This window comes from Budorcas taxicolor, chromosome 2 (genome assembly GCF_023091745.1).
Source record: "Budorcas taxicolor isolate Tak-1 chromosome 2, Takin1.1, whole genome shotgun sequence".
NCBI classification, from domain to species: Eukaryota; Metazoa; Chordata; class Mammalia; order Artiodactyla; family Bovidae; genus Budorcas; species Budorcas taxicolor.
The window spans coordinates 130,638,058-130,657,098 of record NC_068911.1 but is presented as its reverse complement, the minus strand read 5'-3'; the positions used below and the strand labels follow the sequence as shown (position 1 = coordinate 130,657,098).

At 41.0% G+C, this 19,041-nt stretch overlaps 1 protein-coding gene across 1 annotated transcript; it reads right to left on the bottom strand.

Annotated features, from left to right (window-relative positions):
* Positions 1–4,729: 4,729 nt before the first annotated feature.
* On the bottom strand, positions 4,730–6,511 carry MARS2 (methionyl-tRNA synthetase 2, mitochondrial). The gene has a single exon (XM_052635972.1). It carries the CDS (start codon positions 6,509–6,511, stop codon positions 4,730–4,732), a length of 1,782 nt encoding a protein of 593 aa, XP_052491932.1.
* Between the last annotated feature and the right edge of the window lie 12,530 nt (positions 6,512–19,041).

Here is a 19,041-nt window from a genome sequence, read left to right as displayed (position 1 = left end):
CATACCATCATGTTCTTAAGTAAGGAGCTGTGGACTTACGGTGAATAAACTGTATCACGACCAAATGGGAGTGAAATACAGTTCATAGCCAAGGATGAACTTCTCTAGTCTCACCTTACTTTGGTGAAGATCCAAGTAAGGCTGAAGCTCCCAACAGCTATACACGAGAAGAAGCACAGTAGAGAGTATATTATTTGTAGTTGTCTATACCACAGGAAGATCCTCTTGGTGTATACCTCTTCCCAATCCCCTTTACTCATCATGGAAATTTAAGTAGAAACTGATTAATATAATTAATGTAATCTAAAGCAAAGTATTTTAAATATGGTCAACTATTCCATTAGATGGTTCCTCTTAATTCACAGGATCTATACAGGGTAAAACTAAGAAGTCAATTTCACCTCTAAACTGTCTGCTTCCTTCCCCTCAAGCCAAAGTAGTTCTTGATAGAAGAAAGCAGCTTAGGCTAGGATTCTCTTATCCTCTGCCTCAAAAAAGACCCTCTCCTTGAAAGGTTAAAATCCTCACTAATTGACCTTAATTAACTTGGTTGTTACTGTTCTGGCCTTCCAGCAATATTAACCTCCAAATATAGTGTGTTCCTATTGATAGAAGTTAACCAACCCTATCTAAAGCTCCTAGAAGAACAAGGGGCAGGGCCAACTGTGTTATGCTGAAATGACATATTTTATACCGTCTTAGTTTTGCAAGGGGCTACAAGGCTTTGTTCTAGAACTGATCCCCCTAATTTGTAATCTTGGTTACCTCCACCTGGGCCCAAGCTCCCTGCAATCTCTCTGAACTAGTTAACTTTTGCAGCAAAAACAGACACATCACTGCCAGTAGGTCCACATCTTTTCAGGTCCACTGATACTCATTCTGGCAAAAAATGAGGACAAGGACCTATGAATGTTTACAGCATCCCAGACCTCATTAGCAAGAACAGTTGTTCTGCATCTGGTAGAACTATGGATGGGGTGGGGACTGCCTCCAGGAGACAAATATTATACAGTAACTTTATGGACCAAGTCTTAATCAAGAGACATGGCTGCTTCCCCACTGTAACTCAAAGTTACACTAATGCATGCTGACACTGCAACTACCCACGCGCTCAGGGATGAAACAGATAGCCAGTAAACTATCCCTACCATAATACCCAAGAAGCAGTCTGTTGATTGCTCAGTACTGCCACCTGCTACTCAAAGTTCATGATTATTTCATCCTAGTTGGAGGCCCAAAACCTGACCAACTATTGACTTTACTTCAGTTTCAGAACTTCCCAGATCCAAAGAGTTATGTGCCAATAATAGATACAGCTATGGGGGGTTGGGGGTCTTTACCTAAGTGTAAGGGTCTATACCTGAGAGCCCATGTAGCAGCCTAAGCCTTCTTGAGTGATCAACTTAATACTCAATTTCTCAGGCTCTTCTCAGTCCCTATAGAGTCACACAGGTGCTCAAGAAAAACAATAAGGCCTACTTCCAGAATAAATGTGAGATTTCAATGAAATGAGACTGTAACTATTTCTTGTTCCTGCCTATTCTTGATCCCCATATAGCCATAGGTCTTCTGACTTCTGAGGTGTCTATCTGTGAGTTCACTTGTAGAACAGCCCTCTAATACAATGGTGCCATATATACATTGCCCACAACTTCTTGCATGACTTCATAGTAGACTGTAGTCTTCTGCGCTGACAGCTTATTATTACTTTAACATGACATTCCATGGACACCTGATCAGTGCTCTTATCACCTCCTGCAACACTGCCTCCAAAAATACCCGAATATCAATATTTGAGAGCCTTAGGGTAATACTGGGAGAAACTTCCTTTCTCGTCAAGGAATCCACAAGATGCCAGATAAGGTGTTAGCAGTTCTGGAACAGGGAAATTCTTAGAAGTCTACATACAAGTTTATCATCTTTTCCCACAAAGTGGTTAAGGCGTACTCTCTTAGAAGTGCATGTCTTCCAGTTTTAAGTTTCACCTATCCTCTACTTGCCATTCTTAAACTGCTCAATCAAACTGAACATACCAACTCAGTACTCAAAGGATCCCTGCTTTACCTATTCTGCCTCCTGCAGAGAATCTAACTGGTTCATCTTCCATATCACAACAGAGTTAAGTCCTATCCAACTTACCACATTTCTTCACTCAAAATATCCTGTCCTCTGTAATAATTATATCCTTTCCTCTCGGCTCCCCGTTTTCCTGTGTCCTCTGCTACCACAAACACTCTGGTAGAACTTAAGTGCCTACACAAATGACAAGACTGCACAAATGGAACTCCATTAACACCCAGCAAGCCAAGGTGCAGTGTACTAACCGGCATTCAGTTCAGTTCAGTCACTCAGTCATGTCCAACTCTGCGACCCCATGAATCACAGCACGCCAGGCCTCCCTGTCCATCACCAACTCCCAGAGTTCACTCAGACTCACGTCCATTGAGTCAGTGATGCCATCCAGCCATCTCATCCTCTGTCGTCCCCTTCTCCTCCTGCCCCCAATCCCTCCCAGCATCAGAGTCTTTTCCAATGAGTCAAGTCTTCGCATGAGGTGGCCAAAGTACTGGAGTTTCAGCTTTAGCATCATTCCTTCCAAAGAAATACCAGGGCTGATCTTTAGAATGGACTGGTTGGATCTCCTTGCAGTCCAAGGGACTCTCAAGAGTCTTCTCCAACACCACAGTTCAAAAGCATCAATTCTTTGGCGCTCAGCCTTCTTCACAGTCCAACTCTCACATCCATACATGACCACTGGGAAAACCGTAGCCTTTACTAGACGGACCTTAGTCGGCAAAGTAATGTCTCTGCTTATTAGGCCACAGCAAAGACCATTCCAGTGAAAGACACTGTCCCCCATTCATGATAGGGGCTGTAAGACTTATAATGGCACTACAAAGGCAGAGGTTATCAACACTGCTTTCCAAGTCTGTTTGCCTTCATCCATGTAAACATCCCATCTCTTTCACTGCTCTGCTCTCCAGCCCCAAGAGATATTATATGCCATCCTAGGTCCCAGTAATCTACCCTAGTAATCCCAGCAGATAACTGGAATATGTCCTATGGAAAGCCCAAGATTACATTATGAAGAATAAGGAGGATCTAAAGGAACACTGGTAGAAATGGTCCTTCCACCCTTAGAATGCCTTCAAGCATTCTTTTCTAAGCAATGTTCCCAAGCAACCAGAAATCTCTCACTACCCTAATAAACAGAAACTGAAGCTGAACAGTAGCACCCAGAATAAATGTGGGGGAACTACTAGCACAATAGTTTACTTCATAGTGAGCTCTCTCTGCTTGCTACCATGCTTAGAATGGATATCTCAAGGCAAGTTCCCATTTTAAACTTTGCCCTAGCTGTCTAATCACCTATGAGATTAGCTATGAGAGGTAGTCTGGGCAAATAATGCTGGCTTACTATGTTGTAGTCACTGTATAAATTGATACCCTAACATCTTTTCTGTGATGTTCTCTTATGGAGCCTCGGAGAGATCCCTAAGTCCAGTTTGAGATTCCTGGAGCACTGATCATTTCCTCCCTTCACCATCACCTTCAACAAACGCAACAGAACTGATCTGAATAAGGTACTTAGAAAACTTTTAAACTTTAATAAGTTAAAGGAGCAAAAGAAATAATAAAAACTACTTGAAAGTAAATGTATTAAATTTATAATAACTATTCCACAATTTCTATACTGTATTATACATACTGATTGACCAAAAGAAATCATATAAGGTAAATTATATATGTGGATAACAAAATTAAGACCAAGAAATATAAAGAAAAGATTACCCTTCTGAACTTTCTACAGATTTTTCAAATCACACCTGTAAACCTAATGTTATTAAAAGTTTAAAAAAATTTTAACATACCAAGTAAATCAGGAGAGCTTTATAATTTATCATGGTCCAAACACATGTGATAGTTACTTATTAGCTGACTAAACATCTAATGCAGTGAATGTCCTTTTTCAGTAGTCTGAAATGAGGATTTTGATCTTTTTTATTGCTTACTGTAAAATAGCAGTGATTGCAGTTATCCTTATTTTAAGAAAATAAAATTTTTTCTTTAAATTATACAAACTTACAAAGCAGAAAATTTATTTTAAATATTCTAAAACCTCGTTAAGTAATTAAATATGTGAGACTAGAGCCATCTTCCGGTTAAAGTATAATGGTACAAAGCACAACTACTGGAAAATTAACTAGCAAAACTGGGAGTCAAGATTGTTAAGAATTAAAAATAAACATAGGCAAAAATCATCTAATCTAGGACACTGGTTTTTAAAGGTTTAATGAAACAATGTTTTCAACAGGAGACTCAACATATATAACAAAGTAAAAGCTGAGGTAGGGGGCCTCCAATCCCCACTCTCATTTTGCCTAGCAGAGGCCAGGCCAATGAAAAACAAGCCAAGAGAGGTAGTCTGGGCAAATAACTGTGGTTTGGACGGAGGTACACAATGAGAAGGAATAGTATCAGCAAAGTTGTCTCTTACCCCTGGAGACATCTCAGAGACACTGGGGTACAAAGGACAGTGGTTAATGGACACACAGAACTGAAAAGTAGGGAGTAGGCTCCTGAAAGGCTATCAAAATTCACAGGGACATTACTTATGTGCTCATTTGATGCAACACTTAGAAAGCATTAATATAATTTCCCTGAAAATGCAAAAAATTAGAAAATAACAAATTTACTTTTTGACAACAAGCTAATAAGAACTGAGTTTCTAGGTCTTGTGGGCTTTTACCAGCCAGGACCTAGACTGGTCCAGTCTTGGAAACAAAACCCCAGTTTCAGGTCCCAGTCTCCTTCCTTCAAAAGGTGATGGATGTCCATAGAATCGAGACAAGAAATGGAGCTCTCCAAGGCTCCTCTCTGTGGAAGAAACCCCCAACCTAGACAGCAGCCTGTCAGCTAGGCTTGGGGTGACAGGCTGGAGCAGAGTTCCAAAGACTCGCAAACACTCCAAGGCCACATGAAGCACAGTACCCAGCCAGGGAGCATCCACGGGGCTCTCCCAGTTCAGCTTCCATGGCGCATGCCTTTGGACAAAGCCGTTAGTCTGCCGGACACAGCTGGACACTGCCTCCAGAGCCTTATAGATCTGAAAGTTATCGTAGTGGTCTGCTACCTGCTTGGGCAAAGTGGCCACTGCGCTCACTAGAGCATAGTCCTCTGCCTGAGCACGACCTGATGGCCCCACCAAGCCTGGCTCACTGGGAAAGCAAGTAGTGCAGAAAGCCGGATAGATCCCGGAAGGATTGATCCTGTTGGCCGTACATCGGTTCAGGAGACCTCCCAAAGCATCTGCCAGCTCGGAATCCAACAACTTAACCACCTTTTCATCATAGTAATCACAATCCCAGCTGGGGACACCCTGCCGAAGAAGAAAGTAGCGGAAGCCATCCACCGTATAGCGGTCAAGACAAGTCCTGGGATCCACCACGTTACCCAAGCTCTTGGACATCTTCTGACCACAGACTGTCCAGTGGGAGTGGACATAGATGCGGTGTGGTGGGCTCATGCCGGCCCCTAAGAGGAGGGCAGGCCAATAGATAGCATGGAATTTGAGAATGTCCTTGCCTATGATATGAGAAGTGTTCGGCCACCAAGATTTGAACTCAGCGTTTGGGTAGCCAATTACAGTAAGGTAGTTGACCAAGGCATCCAGCCATACGTAGATGGTCTGTGAATCGTCCCCGGGCACCGGAATGCCCCAGTGCAAGTGGCTACTCCTTCGAGAGACCGATAGGTCCGGCAGCTCCTCCTCCAACCACTGAAGGACTGTGTGATGGAATGGCTCCGGTTTTATGGCCTCAGGGTCGCCCCGCAGCCACTGCTGGAGCGGCTCCCGGAACTGGGAAAGCCTAAAAATGTAGTTTTCTTCTTTGGTCCAGGAGACCGGGTGTCCGCTCTCGAGAGATACAGGACACAAATCCCCCGACGGGCCGGGCTGCCTGGTGATCTTGGCTTCAGGCAGGAAGCACTCGTCGGAGGCGCAATACCAACCTTCATAGAGGCCCTTGTAGAGAAGACCCCGAGCCTTCAGCATCCCCCAGAAATGCTGCACAGCTATCCGGTGCCGGGCCTCGGTGGTGCGGATGAAGTCGGTGGAAGAGATGTCAGCCTCCCGGAAAAGCTGCTGGAACTGGGCAGAGACTCTGTCGCACAGCTCGGACGGAGCCAGGCCCGCGGCGGCGGCTGCCTGCTGAATCTTCAGGCCGTGCTCATCGGTACCCGTGGAGAATCCCGTGGCGGCGTCACTGGGAACTCGGAGGCGATGGTGTCGGCACAGGGCGTCCGCCAGTAGCGCGGAGTACAGGTGCCCGATGTGCGGCGCTGCGTTCACGTAGAAAATGGGTGTGGTAAAGTAGGCGCGCGAGTCGCGGGTATCGTCGCGGACACCAAGAGGGCCCGAGCTGTAGTGGCGTAAGCTAAAGTCCTCCGAGAGCGAGACCCTACTCGCCCCCCTGCGTCCTAGCAGCCGGAAGGCAGAAACTCGCAGCATGACGCCTGCGGATCTCAAGCGGCGGAGGGGGCGTTCTGGAAGCACGTGTGAGGGGCGCATGCGCAGCCGGGCCGCACCGCCGCTTCCGGCCAGAAAGCCAATGAAGTCCGGCCCCGAGCTCCGGCCCTCCGCCGGCCCTCCCGCGCTCCTCCCTCCACGGGCCTCTGAGCAGATGTTGTGAATTGTGGGAGCGAGCGAGCATAGCTTAGAGGAGCTGAGTGTATGAGGGGTTGTGAAAGCAGATAAGTTTGTATCTATAATATGCTGCTTGTCCTGCTCTGGGATATAATTTTATATTTATGGATCTGTTTTTTGGGTTTTTTTTTTTTCTCCAGGCTGAGTTGCTTGTGGGCAAGAATTTTATATTCAGGCATTCCTCAAACTCCTGTCAGTGACCAGTTGCAGGAGTATACCCTCTACATAGCCCGGTCGGCGTAGGAATCTAAAATATCATATACATTTTCCTCTCAGAACCTAGTGGATACAATAAATCCAGAAGGGAGGAGGGAGAAGGGAAGGAAGAAAAATAATGACCTAAATAAAGCACTTGAGGAAAGGGTAAGATCTGAAAAAGTAACAGAAATATTTTCTTCAAATGCATTTTTTGTTGAATCCATGAAAGAGGTTAGCCTGTGATATGTCCAGTCTTTGCAGAGATTATTGAGATTCAGAAAGCTGGAATGCTTTCCCTGTGCACCTAAGGAGAAAAACAATCTTCAGATTTATTTCTCAGTGTAGTTGCCAGTAGTATTCTTCTAAAATGATCCCGAGGTTCTCCTAGAGAAGTGTTTTTCATGTTTGCTTTTAGTAAGGGAATCCTAGCATTTTCAAAAAGGATGCCTCCAGAGCCCAGAACTGGATTCATATTAAACCTTGCTTCTTGACAAACTCTCATCTTTGGTCTATGACTGGCCATCTTTTTTCTCTCCCATTTAACTTAATGATTTAATAATAACATAACTTTATTATATTATTTTAATAAAGCAAATGTAATGCCTGTGAACCTACAATCCAATTTATAAACTGGAAGTGGTTTTCTGTGTGTGATCCCAGCAGAGCTGCATTAAAACAGCACCTGGAACCTTGTTAGAAATGCATATTCTTAGGCCCCACACTCACCTCCTGAATCAAAAAACCTGGGGGCTCCCAGCCATCTAGGTTTTAATGAGCTTTCTAGGAATTCTGATGCACACTAAAATTTGAGACCCACTGAACTAGGAGATCATTGGCGATTTAGGTCTATGTATTCTTTTTCTCCTTGTATTCCTGTCTTCTTCCCAGAGGTAATCATTGTCCTGAATCTTGCATATATGTTACTACATATATAGTAGTCTAAGTCTATAGAGACAAAAGCCTTGAGAGTCCCTTGCACTGCAAGGAGATCAAACCAATCAGTCCTAAAGGAAATCAACCCTGAATATTCATTGGAAGGACTGATGCTGAAGCTCCAGTATTTTGGCCACCTGATGCCAAGAGTGGACTCATTGGAAAAGACCCTGATGCTGGCAAAGATTGAGGGCAGGAGAAGAGGGGGGCAACAGAGGATGAGCTGGTTGGATGGCATCACTGACTCAATAGACATGAATTTGAGCAAACTTGGAAATAGTGAAGGACAAGGGAGCCTGGTGTGCTGCAGTTCATGGGGTCGCAAAGAGTTGGATAGGATTTAGAAAGTGCACAACAACAAAGCAACATATTGTTTAATTTTGCATGTATTAAACATTCTAAAAAATGATATCATGGGAATTCCCTGGTGGTCCAGTGATTAGGACTTTTCACTGCATGGCCCAAGTTCAATCTCTAGTCTGGGAACTAAGATTGCAAAAGCCATGCTGGCACAGCCAAAAGAAAAAAAAGATATCATACTACCTGTAGTAGATTCATCCTTTTTGCCTGTAACTCTATAATTCATTTTGACTGCTGCACAGTAATTTATGAGTTGAGGTGTACAGTAAGTTGGATCTGATTTCTGTGGTGATAGAGAAAGTAGATGCTCTATAGGAGTTACAACAGATATACAAATAGCCTTTGGGTACTTAGTTGATATGCTGTTTGGTCAAGCAGTTTAAGAAAGGGCAAGAGAAGGATAGATAACACTGGAAGGTATGTACAGTACCCTCCAAAATTAGGAGAAAAATCCAGTATCTGAGAAATCAGATTCTCCAGAAATTTTTTTCTCCATAATTCTTTCTTTCACCTTGTCCATGTAATCAATTCTTAAACATAAAAATATGCTATTTTCCCCTCATCTTAAAAAGAAAAAAATTCTCAATCTCCACTACTGCTCCATTTTTTTCCTTCCCTTTATAGCAGAACTCCTTAAAATAAATGGCTGGCAATACACATTTAAGTGGTTCAAGTTTTTTACTCTTAGAAACAGTACTGCTATTAACCTTCTCATCTAAATATATCTCCTGGTTCTTACATGCTCAAGTTTCTCATGGGTGTATATCTAAGAGTGCTATTGCTCAATCATATAGGATGTAAAAGTTCAATTTCACAAGATAATGCTATTTTCTAGCATGATTAAACAAATTTATATTCCCATCAGTGCTGCTGCTGCTGCTGCTAAGTCACTTCAGTCGTGTCCAACTCTGTGTGACCCCATAGACGGCAGCCCACCAGGCTCCCCCGTCTCTGGGATTCTCCAGGCAAGAACACTGGAATGGGTTGCCATTTCTTTTTCCAATGCATGAAAGTGAAAAGTGAAAGTGAAGTCGCTCAGTCGCGACTTACCCTTAAAGAATTCTCCCTAATTCTTGATATCATCCACTTCTTCATTTTTGACAGTCAAATAAGTATAAAATGAGTTATCTCACTAATATTCATAGAAACACTAGTCTCAATAACCAAAAGGTAGAAACAACCCAAATATCTATGTTCTGATGACTAGATAATCAAATATCCAGGCAGTGGAATATTATACAGCCGTATAAAGTACCAATAAATACCACCACATAGATAAATCTTTAAAAGTAACCAGACACAAATGACCACATGTTTTATATTCCATTTATATGAAATAGAATAGACAAATGCACAAAAATACATACTAGTGGTTGCCTCGGGGTAAAGGAAGGTTGGAATGGAAGGAAAGTGAATGCTTAAAGGATAGAGTTTACTATGTGGGGGGTAATAAAAAATTCTAGTGCTAGATAATGATCATTGTACAGCACTGTGAATGTACAGCTGACCCTTGAACAACATGGATTTATCCACTTATGCAGATTTTTAAATACACACTACACAATTCACTGTTGGTTGAATCCACTGATGCAGAGGGGCTTACTGTAAAGTTACACTCAAATTTTCCACTATATGGAGGTTTGTGCTCCTAACCCCCATGTTGTTCAATGATCAACTGTCCTTAATGCCACTGAATTGTACACTTTAAAATAGTTAAAATGAAACCCTAAAGAAGCCACCAGAAAATTACTAGAGCTAATCAATTAATACAGTAAAGCCACAGGATATAAAATTAATACACAGAAATGTCTTGCATTCTTCCTATACATTATCAATGAAAAATCAGAAAGAGAAATTAAGGAAACAATCCCTTCACCATTGCAACAAAAAGTATAAAATACTTAAGAATAAACCTACCTAAAGAGACAAAAGACTATACAGAAAACCATAAGACACTGGTGAAATCAAAGATGACACAAACAAATAGATATACCATATTCTTGGATTGGAATAATCAATACTATGAAATTGATTATAAGATATGGTAACTCACTCCAGTATTCTTGCCTGGAAAATTACATGGATGGAGGAGCCTGGCAGACTACAGTCCACGGGGTCACAAGGAGTCAGACACAACTGAGTCTGCACACCCAAAGCAATCTACCAATTCAGTGCAATCCCTATCAAATTACCAAGGGTATTTTTCACAGAACTGGAACAAAATTTTTCACAATTTGTATAGAAACAAAAGACCCCGAATAGCCAAAGCAATCTTTTTTTTCTCAAGCCATGCCTTCCTCCCAAACTCATGTCTCTTATGTCTCCTGCATTGGCAAGTGGGTTCTCTACCACTAGCAACACCTGGAAAGCCCTCTCAAAGCAATCTTAAGAAAGAAAAGTGGAGCTGGAGGAATCAACCTTCCTGACCTCAAACTATACTACAAAGCTATAGTCATCAAGACAGTAAGGTACAGGCATAAAAACAGAAATATAGACCAATGGAACAAGATAGAAAACCCAGAGATAAACCCACACACCTATGGGCATCTTATCTTTGACAAAGAATGCAAGAGTATTCAGTAAATAAAAGACAGCCTTTTCAAAAAGTTGTGCTGGGAAAACTGTACAGCTATATATAAAAGAATGAAACTAGAACACCTAACACCATACACAAAAATAAAGTCAAAAATGGATTAAAGACGTAAATGTAAGGCGAGAAACTATAAAGCTTTAGTGGAAAATGTAGGCAGTACACTCTGACATAAATCACAGCAAGATCCTCTTTGACCCCCCACCTAGAGTAATGCATATAAAAACAAAAATAAACAAATGGGACCTAATGAAACTTAAAATCTTTTGTACAGCAAAGGAAACAATAAATAAGATTAAAAGACAACCCTGAGAATGGGAGAAAATAATTGCCAATGAAACAACTGACAAAAGATTAATCTCCAAAATATATAAGCAGCTCATATAGCTGAATATCAGAAAAACAAATAGCCCAATAAAAAATAGGCAGAATAAAACAGACATTTCTCCAAAGAAGACATATAGGTGGCCAATAAACAAATGAAAATATGCTCAGCATTGCTCATTATTGGAGAAATGCAAAATAAAACTACAACGAGGTATCACCTCGCACCAGTCAGAATGGCCATCATTGAAAAATCTACAAAGAATAAGTGCTAGAGAGGATGTGGAGAAAAGAGAACACTCTTACACTGTTGGTGGGAATGTAAATTAATATAGCCACTATGGAGAACAGTATGGAGATTCCTTAAAAAACTAAGAATAAAACTAGCATATGACCCAGCAATCCCACCATAATAGAAAAAGACACATGTCCTCCCAATGTTCATAGCAACACTATTTACAATATCTAGGACATGGAAGCAACATAGATGTCCATCAACAGATGAATGGATAAAGACAATGTGGTACATACATATAATGGAATATTACTCAGCCATAAAAAATGAATTTGAGTCAGTTCTAGTGAGGTGGATTAAACTAGACCCTGTTACACAGAGTGAAGTAAGTCAGAGAAAAACAAATATCATATATTAATGCATATATATGGAATCTAGAAAAATGAAATTGATGAACTTGTTTGCAGGGAAGGAATGGAGATGCAGATATAGAGAACAGAATTGTGACTATAGTAGAGGAAGGAGAGAGTGGGATGAATAGACAAAGTAGCATCAACATATATACACTTGCTAAGTCACTTCAGTCGTGTCCGACTCTGTGTGACCCCATAGACGGCAGCCCACCAGGCTCCCCTGTCCCTGGGATTCTCCAGGCAAGAACACTGGAGTGGGTTGCCATTTCCTTCTCCAATACATGAAAGTGAAAAGTGAAAGGGAAGTCGCTCAGTCATGTCCAACTCCCAGCAACCCCATGGACTGCAGCCTACCAGGCTCCTCGGTCCATGGTATTTGCCAGGCAAGAGTACTGGAGTGGGGTGCCATTGCCTTCTACACTACCATGTATAAAATAGCTGGTAAGAAGTTACTATGTAACACATGGTGCTCAGCCTGGTACTCTGATGACCTAGAAGGGTGAGGTGAGAGGAGAGGAGGGAAGGATGTGATATACATATAATTATGGCTGAATTGTGTTGTTGTACAGCAAAACCAACACAAAATTTTAAAGCAATTTTCCTCCAATTAAAGAATAAATTATAAAAAATAAACATTAAAATGGTAAGTTTTTATTGCTTGTATTTTACTGTAATAAAATGTTATCTCACTGTGGTCTTGATTTGCATTTCCCTAAACAGAAGTAGGGGGCTCCCCAGGTTAGGCTAGTGGCAAAGAACCTGCCTGTCAATGCAAGTAGACATAAGAGATGTGGGTTCAATCCCTGGGTCGGGAAGATCCCCTGGAGGAGGGCATGGCAACCCACTCCAGTATTCTAGCCTGGAGAGTCCCATGGACAGAGGAGCCTGGCAGGCTGCAGTCCGTGGGGTCGCAAAGAGTCAGACAGGACTGAGCAACTAAGCACACAGCACGGTGCTTTTAATAAGTCAATTAATTACTTAGGAAATTTGACTACACTTTGAATCTAACCTTACATTAAATAGTTAAAATTCAATGTTGGTCTGCTAGGTTGTGAATTCTGGAGAACATAAACTGGCTTTTTGATCTTTGTGTCCACATAGTGCCTTACTATATAGTAGGCATTTCATAAAACTGGTTGTTTTGAGGGGTTTTTTGGCCTTGCTTGCATGCAGAGTCACTTTCAACTCTTAGCGACCCCTATGGACTATAGCCCACCAAGCTCCTCTGTCCATGGGATTTCCCAGGCAAGAATACTGGAGTAGGTTGCCATTTCCTCCTCCAGGGGATCTTCCTGACCCAGGGATCAAACCCAAGTCTCCTGAGTCTCCTGCATTGGCAGGCAGATTCTTTACCACTGAACCACCAGGGAAGTCCTCTTTTTTGGATCAGGACCACATAAAATAGATTGAATTTTAAAATTTTATGATTATGCAAAAGCTTTTCTCTCTACGGAATGGGTTGGATGATACATATCTCTTAGAAGCTTTAAGACTTCAGTGAACTCACATGTTCCAAACTTGAGTAGTTACCATGAGAATAATATGCTACCGATTACAAAGAAAGCTGAGCACCAAAGAAATAATGCTTTTGAACTGTGGTTCTGGAGAAGACTCTTGAGAGTCCCTTGGTCTGCACGATCAAACCAGTCAATCTTAAAGGAAATCCACCCTGAATTTTCATTGGAAGGACCGATGCTCAAGCTGTAGCTCCAATATTTGGCCACTTAGTGTGAAGAAGATGACTGATTGGAAAAGACCCTGATGCTGGGAAAGATTGAGGGCAGGAGGAGAAGAGGGTGACAAAGGTTGAAATGGTTGGATGGCATCACTGACTCAACTGGCATGAGTTTGAGCAAACTCCAGGAGATAGTGTAGGACAGGGCAGCCTGGCGTGCTGCAGTCCATGGGGTCACACACAGCTTAGCAACTGAACAACAAATTATGGAGAATGGTTTCACAAAGCTCATTCATTCATTCATTCATTCAAAGACTAACTGGGGCCATACTGGAACATAGACAACTGATGTTATATCTTCATCATATCTAACCACATAAGAGTCTGCACTTGGGAAAACCCCCTATACAGTACAGAACTGAAAACTGTCCCTGAAATCTATAATTGACAGCAAATATAAATCAATAGAAAAAAATGACCAATGTTAAAAAACATTTATTCCAGAAATGTATCCTACTTAATGTAATTACTCAATATACAACAAACCTGGGGATACACAACAGGCAAAAGATTATCTACGAAAACAAACATGATTGTGACAGTTGAAGAACTGACTATTTTACCATTTATATTACAATTAGCAGATACATCAAAAGTTAAACAAGAAATAAAGATGGGATGAATAGGTAGAGCACAGATTTTTAAGACAGTGAAAACAATTCTGTATGATACTGCAATGGTGGATATATGTCAATATATATTTGTCAAAAATTTGCTGTACCTATTTGTCAAAAGGTACAACACCAGGAATTAACTCTAATGTCATCTAAGGACTCTGAATAATAATGATGTATCAGTGATGTGTGATTGATTGTAACAAATGCACCATAACAGTGCCACAGTGGTACTGGATGTTAGTGGAAGGTTGTGCCTGAGTGGGGATAAGAGGATTTATAGAAACTTTCTGTACTTTCTGCTCAATTTTTCTGTGAATCTAATATTATTCTAAAATATCAAGTTTATTTAAAAAACAAAATAACAAAACCAGAAAACAGACATTTTTTTCAAATGGAAAAATATATTATTGAAGAAATGTACGTTTTTCTTAAGTACAAGTTGGAGATGCAAGACATTGTTTAACCAAAAGTATTTGTCTAAAAATGTACAAGCATTAAAGAGATATGGAGCAAAGATGTGTGATAACAAACAAAAGCTTACTGCCCAAAATACAGTTATAAAGAAAAATCTAAAACTTCCCTGTTGTTCCAGTGACTCCAAGCTTCCAATGCAGGGGGCACAGTTTCCATCCCTGGTCAGGGAACTAAGATCCCACATGCCATGCAGAAGAGACCAATAAAAAGAAAAAACATCTAACATTAATATCTTAAACAGTTTATAACCAGCTACATATTTCTGTAAATAATGTAAGTAAATTATTTACTCATTAGAATACATTTTCTCAGCTTATTTCTGATTTCCTTGTATGTAAACTATTTCCTCTGACCATTTATGAAGTAAAATCAAAGAATTTAGGAATTAATCCAAAGTAGGGAAAAATGTAATCTTTATAAAATTCTTCACCATAAAACATTGAAAATAACCAAAATGCTATTTATTAAACATAATATTAATATAAATCCTATATAGTTAAAATAGGAGGAATGTGTGTCATATTGACATGGAAATAGTGTTTTGAAATATCATTAACAGTCAAAAATTTCTTTTGTTGGACTTTTTGAGAGAAAAATGATTAAGTGATGCAATTCTGAACTAAAGGAATTGCATTTCCTTTTTCTAGAGATAATAGAAATTCTTTGAGGACATAATGATGCATCTTAGTCATTCATCTGTTCAATCATCAGCTCTCAACTGGACTACTGCAGTACTTTCCAGAATGACTGGCCTTCCCCCATTTTGATCCTATTAAGACCATCTTCCTCAAATCAACCATAGTAACCTACCAAAAACACTTATGTCACTTGCTTGTTGCAAACTCCTCCTTTAATTTTTCCATTTGATTATATGATTTTCCTTTGTTGTATACAAAATAAAGTCAAAATTCCCTTTGTGCAACTTAGAAAGCCCATTACACTGACTCTTGCCTCCCTTAAAGCTTAGTCTTCTTTCAAATTTTATGCTCTAGTAATTCTCAACAGTGTTGTACTCCTTCAAATTCATGCCATACTTTTTCATGATTCCATAGTATGGTTCATGCTTTTGCCTTTTCCTGGCACATACTCCCCAGCTCTATTTATCTATCTTATGCATACTCATCCTTGAAAACAGCTCTGTTATACTTTCCAAGCTGAGTTACATGCTCTTTCGAGAGTTTCTATAGCATCCTATGCATGCTATCTTCAGTTCAGTTCAGTTTAGTTCAGTCGCTCAGTCGTGTCTGACTCTCTGCAACCCCATGAATCGCAGCACGCCAGACCTCCCTGTCCATCACCAACTCCCAGAGTTCACTCAGACTCACATCCATCGAGTCAGTGATGCCTTCCAGCCATCTCATCCTCTGTCGTCCCCTTCTCCTCCCCCTCCCCTCCCAGCATCAGAGCCTTTTCCAATGAGTCAACTCTTCACATGAGATGGCCAAAGTACTGGAGTTTCAGCTTTAGCATCATTCCTTCCAAAGAAATCCCAGGGCTGATCTCCTTCAGAATGGACTGGTTGGATCTCCTTGCAGTCCAAGGGACTCTCAAGAGTCTTCTCTAACACCACAGGTCAAAAGCATAAATTCTTCAGCTCTCAGCCTTCTTCACAGTCCAACTCTCACATCCATACATGACCACAGGAAAAACCATAGCCTTGACTAGATGGACCTTAGTCAGCAAAGTAATGTCTCTGCTTTTGAATATGCTATCTAGGTTGGTCATAACTTTTCCTCCAAGGAGTAAGCGTCTTTTAATTTCATGGCTGCAGGCACCATCTGCACTGATTTTGGAGCCCAAAAAAATAAATTCTGACACCGTTTCCACTGTTTCCCCATCTATTTCCCATGAAGTGATGGGACCTGATGCCATGATCTTTGTTTTCTGAATGTTGAGCTTTAAGCCAACTTTTTCACTCTCACCAAGAGGCTTTCTAGTTCCTCTTCACTTTCTGCCATAAGGGTGGTGTCATCTGCATATCTGAGGTTATTGATATTTCTCCCGGCAATCTTGATTCCAGCTTGTGTTTCTTCCAGTCCAGCATTTCTCACGATGTGCTCTGCATAGAAGTTAAATAAGCAGGGTGACAATATACAGCCTTGACGTACTCCTTTTCCTATTTGGAACCAGTCTGTTGTTCCATGTCCAGTTCTAACTGTTGCTTCCTGACCTGCATACAGATTTCTCAAGAGGCAGGTCAGGTGGTCTGGTATTCCCATCTCTCTCAGAATTTTCCACAGTTTATTGTGATCCACACAGTCAAAGGCTTTGGCATAGTCAATAAAGCAGAAACAGATGTTTTTCTGGAACTCTTTTGCTTTTTCCATGATCCAGCGGATGTTGGCAATTTGATCTCTGGTTCCTCTGCTTTTTCTAAAACCAGCTTGAACATCAGGAAGTTCACGGTTCACATATTGCTGAAGCCTGACTTGGAGAATTTTGAGCATTACTTGACTAGCATGTGAGGTGAGTGCAATTGTACGATAGTTTGAGCATTCTTTGGCATTGACTTTCTTTGGGATTGGCATGAAAACTGACCTTTTCCAGTCCTGTGGCCACTGCTGAGTTTTCCAAATATGCTGGCATATTGAGTGCAGCACTTTCACAGCATCATCTTTCAGGATTTGAAATAGCTCAACTGGAATTCCATCGCCTCCATTAGCTTTGTTCATAGTGATGCTTTCTAAGGCCTACTTGAAATCAGTGGAGAAATAACTCCAGAAAGAATGAAGGGATGGAGCCAAAGCAAAAATAATACCCAGCTGTGGATGTGACTGGTGATAGAAGCAAGGTCCAATGCTGTAAAGAGCAATATTGCATAGGAACCTGGAATGTCAGGTCCATGAATCAAGGCAAATTGGAAGCATGCTATCTTAGCAGCTACCAAATCAAACTGAAATTATCTGTTTATAAGTCTGTCTTCCCCATTAAGAATTCAGTTTCTTTAGGGCAGAGGCCACATTTAGTCAGCTTGTGTACCCAGCCAGCATTTAATTTAGTGCCTGGAACATAGCAGATACTTAATAATACAATGATTATTTAATAAATAATTTACCAAGTACAGCAATAGGGGTTCAGTTCAGTCACTCAGTCATGTCCGACTCTTTGCAACCCCATAAATTGCAGCACACCAGGCCTCCCTGTCCATCACCAACTCCCAGAGTCTACTCAAACTCATGTCCATCAAGTCAGTGATGGCATCCAGCCATCTCATCCTCTGTCATCCCCTTCTCCTCCTGCCCCCAATCCCTCCCAGCATCAGAGTCTTTTCCAATGAGTCAACTCTTCACATGAGGTGGCCAGAGTATTGGAGTTTCAGCTTTAGCATCAGTCCTTCCAATGAACACCCAGGACTGATCTCCTTTAGAATGGACTGGTTGGAACTCCTTGCAGTCCAAGGGACTCTCAAGAGTCTTCTCCAACACCACAGTTCAAATGCATCAATTCTTCAGTGCTCAGCTTTCTTCACAGTCCAACTTTCACATCCATACATGACCACTAGAGAAACCATAGCCTTGACTAGGTGGACTTTTGTTGGCAAAGTAATGTCTCTGCTTTTGAATATGCTATCTAGGTTGGTCATAACTTTCCTTCCAAGGAGTAAGCGTCTTTTAATTTCATGGCTGCAGTCACCACCTGCAGTGGTTTTGGAGCCCAAAAAAATAAAGTCTGACACTGTTTCCACTGTTTCCCCATCTATTTCCCATGGGGAAGTGATGGGACCGGATGCCATGATCTTCGTTTTCTGAATGTTGAGCTTTAAGCCAACTTTTTCACTCTCCTCTTTCACTTTCATCAAGAGGCTTTTGAGTTCCTCTTCACTTTCTGCCATAAGAGTGGTGTTATCTGCCTACCTGAGGTTATTGATATTTCTTCCAGCAATCCTGATTAGTTAGCTTCAAATATTCTATTTGTGCCATTCTACAGCTCATAGCAAAAGAGAACATGAAAAATGACAGGTATGGAAACACTGGGAATAGTCAAATCAGTCTCACTAAATCAGAATCTGCTGTCTTTTTAGCCAAATTTACCCAGAAGTTGCTTATGACCAACCCTGCTCATCCTTGAGAATGAAAGACTATGGAATTTTCCTCTGTTAAAAAACACTTCTGAGAAGTAAGCTATTTAAAGAAGGCAGAAAGAAGAGACAAGAGGTCACAGTGATCTACAAACTAAATAATCTATCCCTTTTTGAGAGTTTTCATGTGCACTCTTCAATGTAACTGAAAAATCTTTTCAGACTTGTGTTCTATAAAATCTGAAATTGATCAAGATTTGCTTTGTAAATAATGGGAATGGTGGCAGAATCACTTCCTTTCTATTACTATTCTCAACCCTGTTTTATAATGTAAAAGCACATTAACAAATTTATTTTATGCTATTTGCCAATCATGATGTTAAGATATGAGATAAGATTATCTCTTTCAACCTTCATAACAAGCCTGTGAGGTAAGTA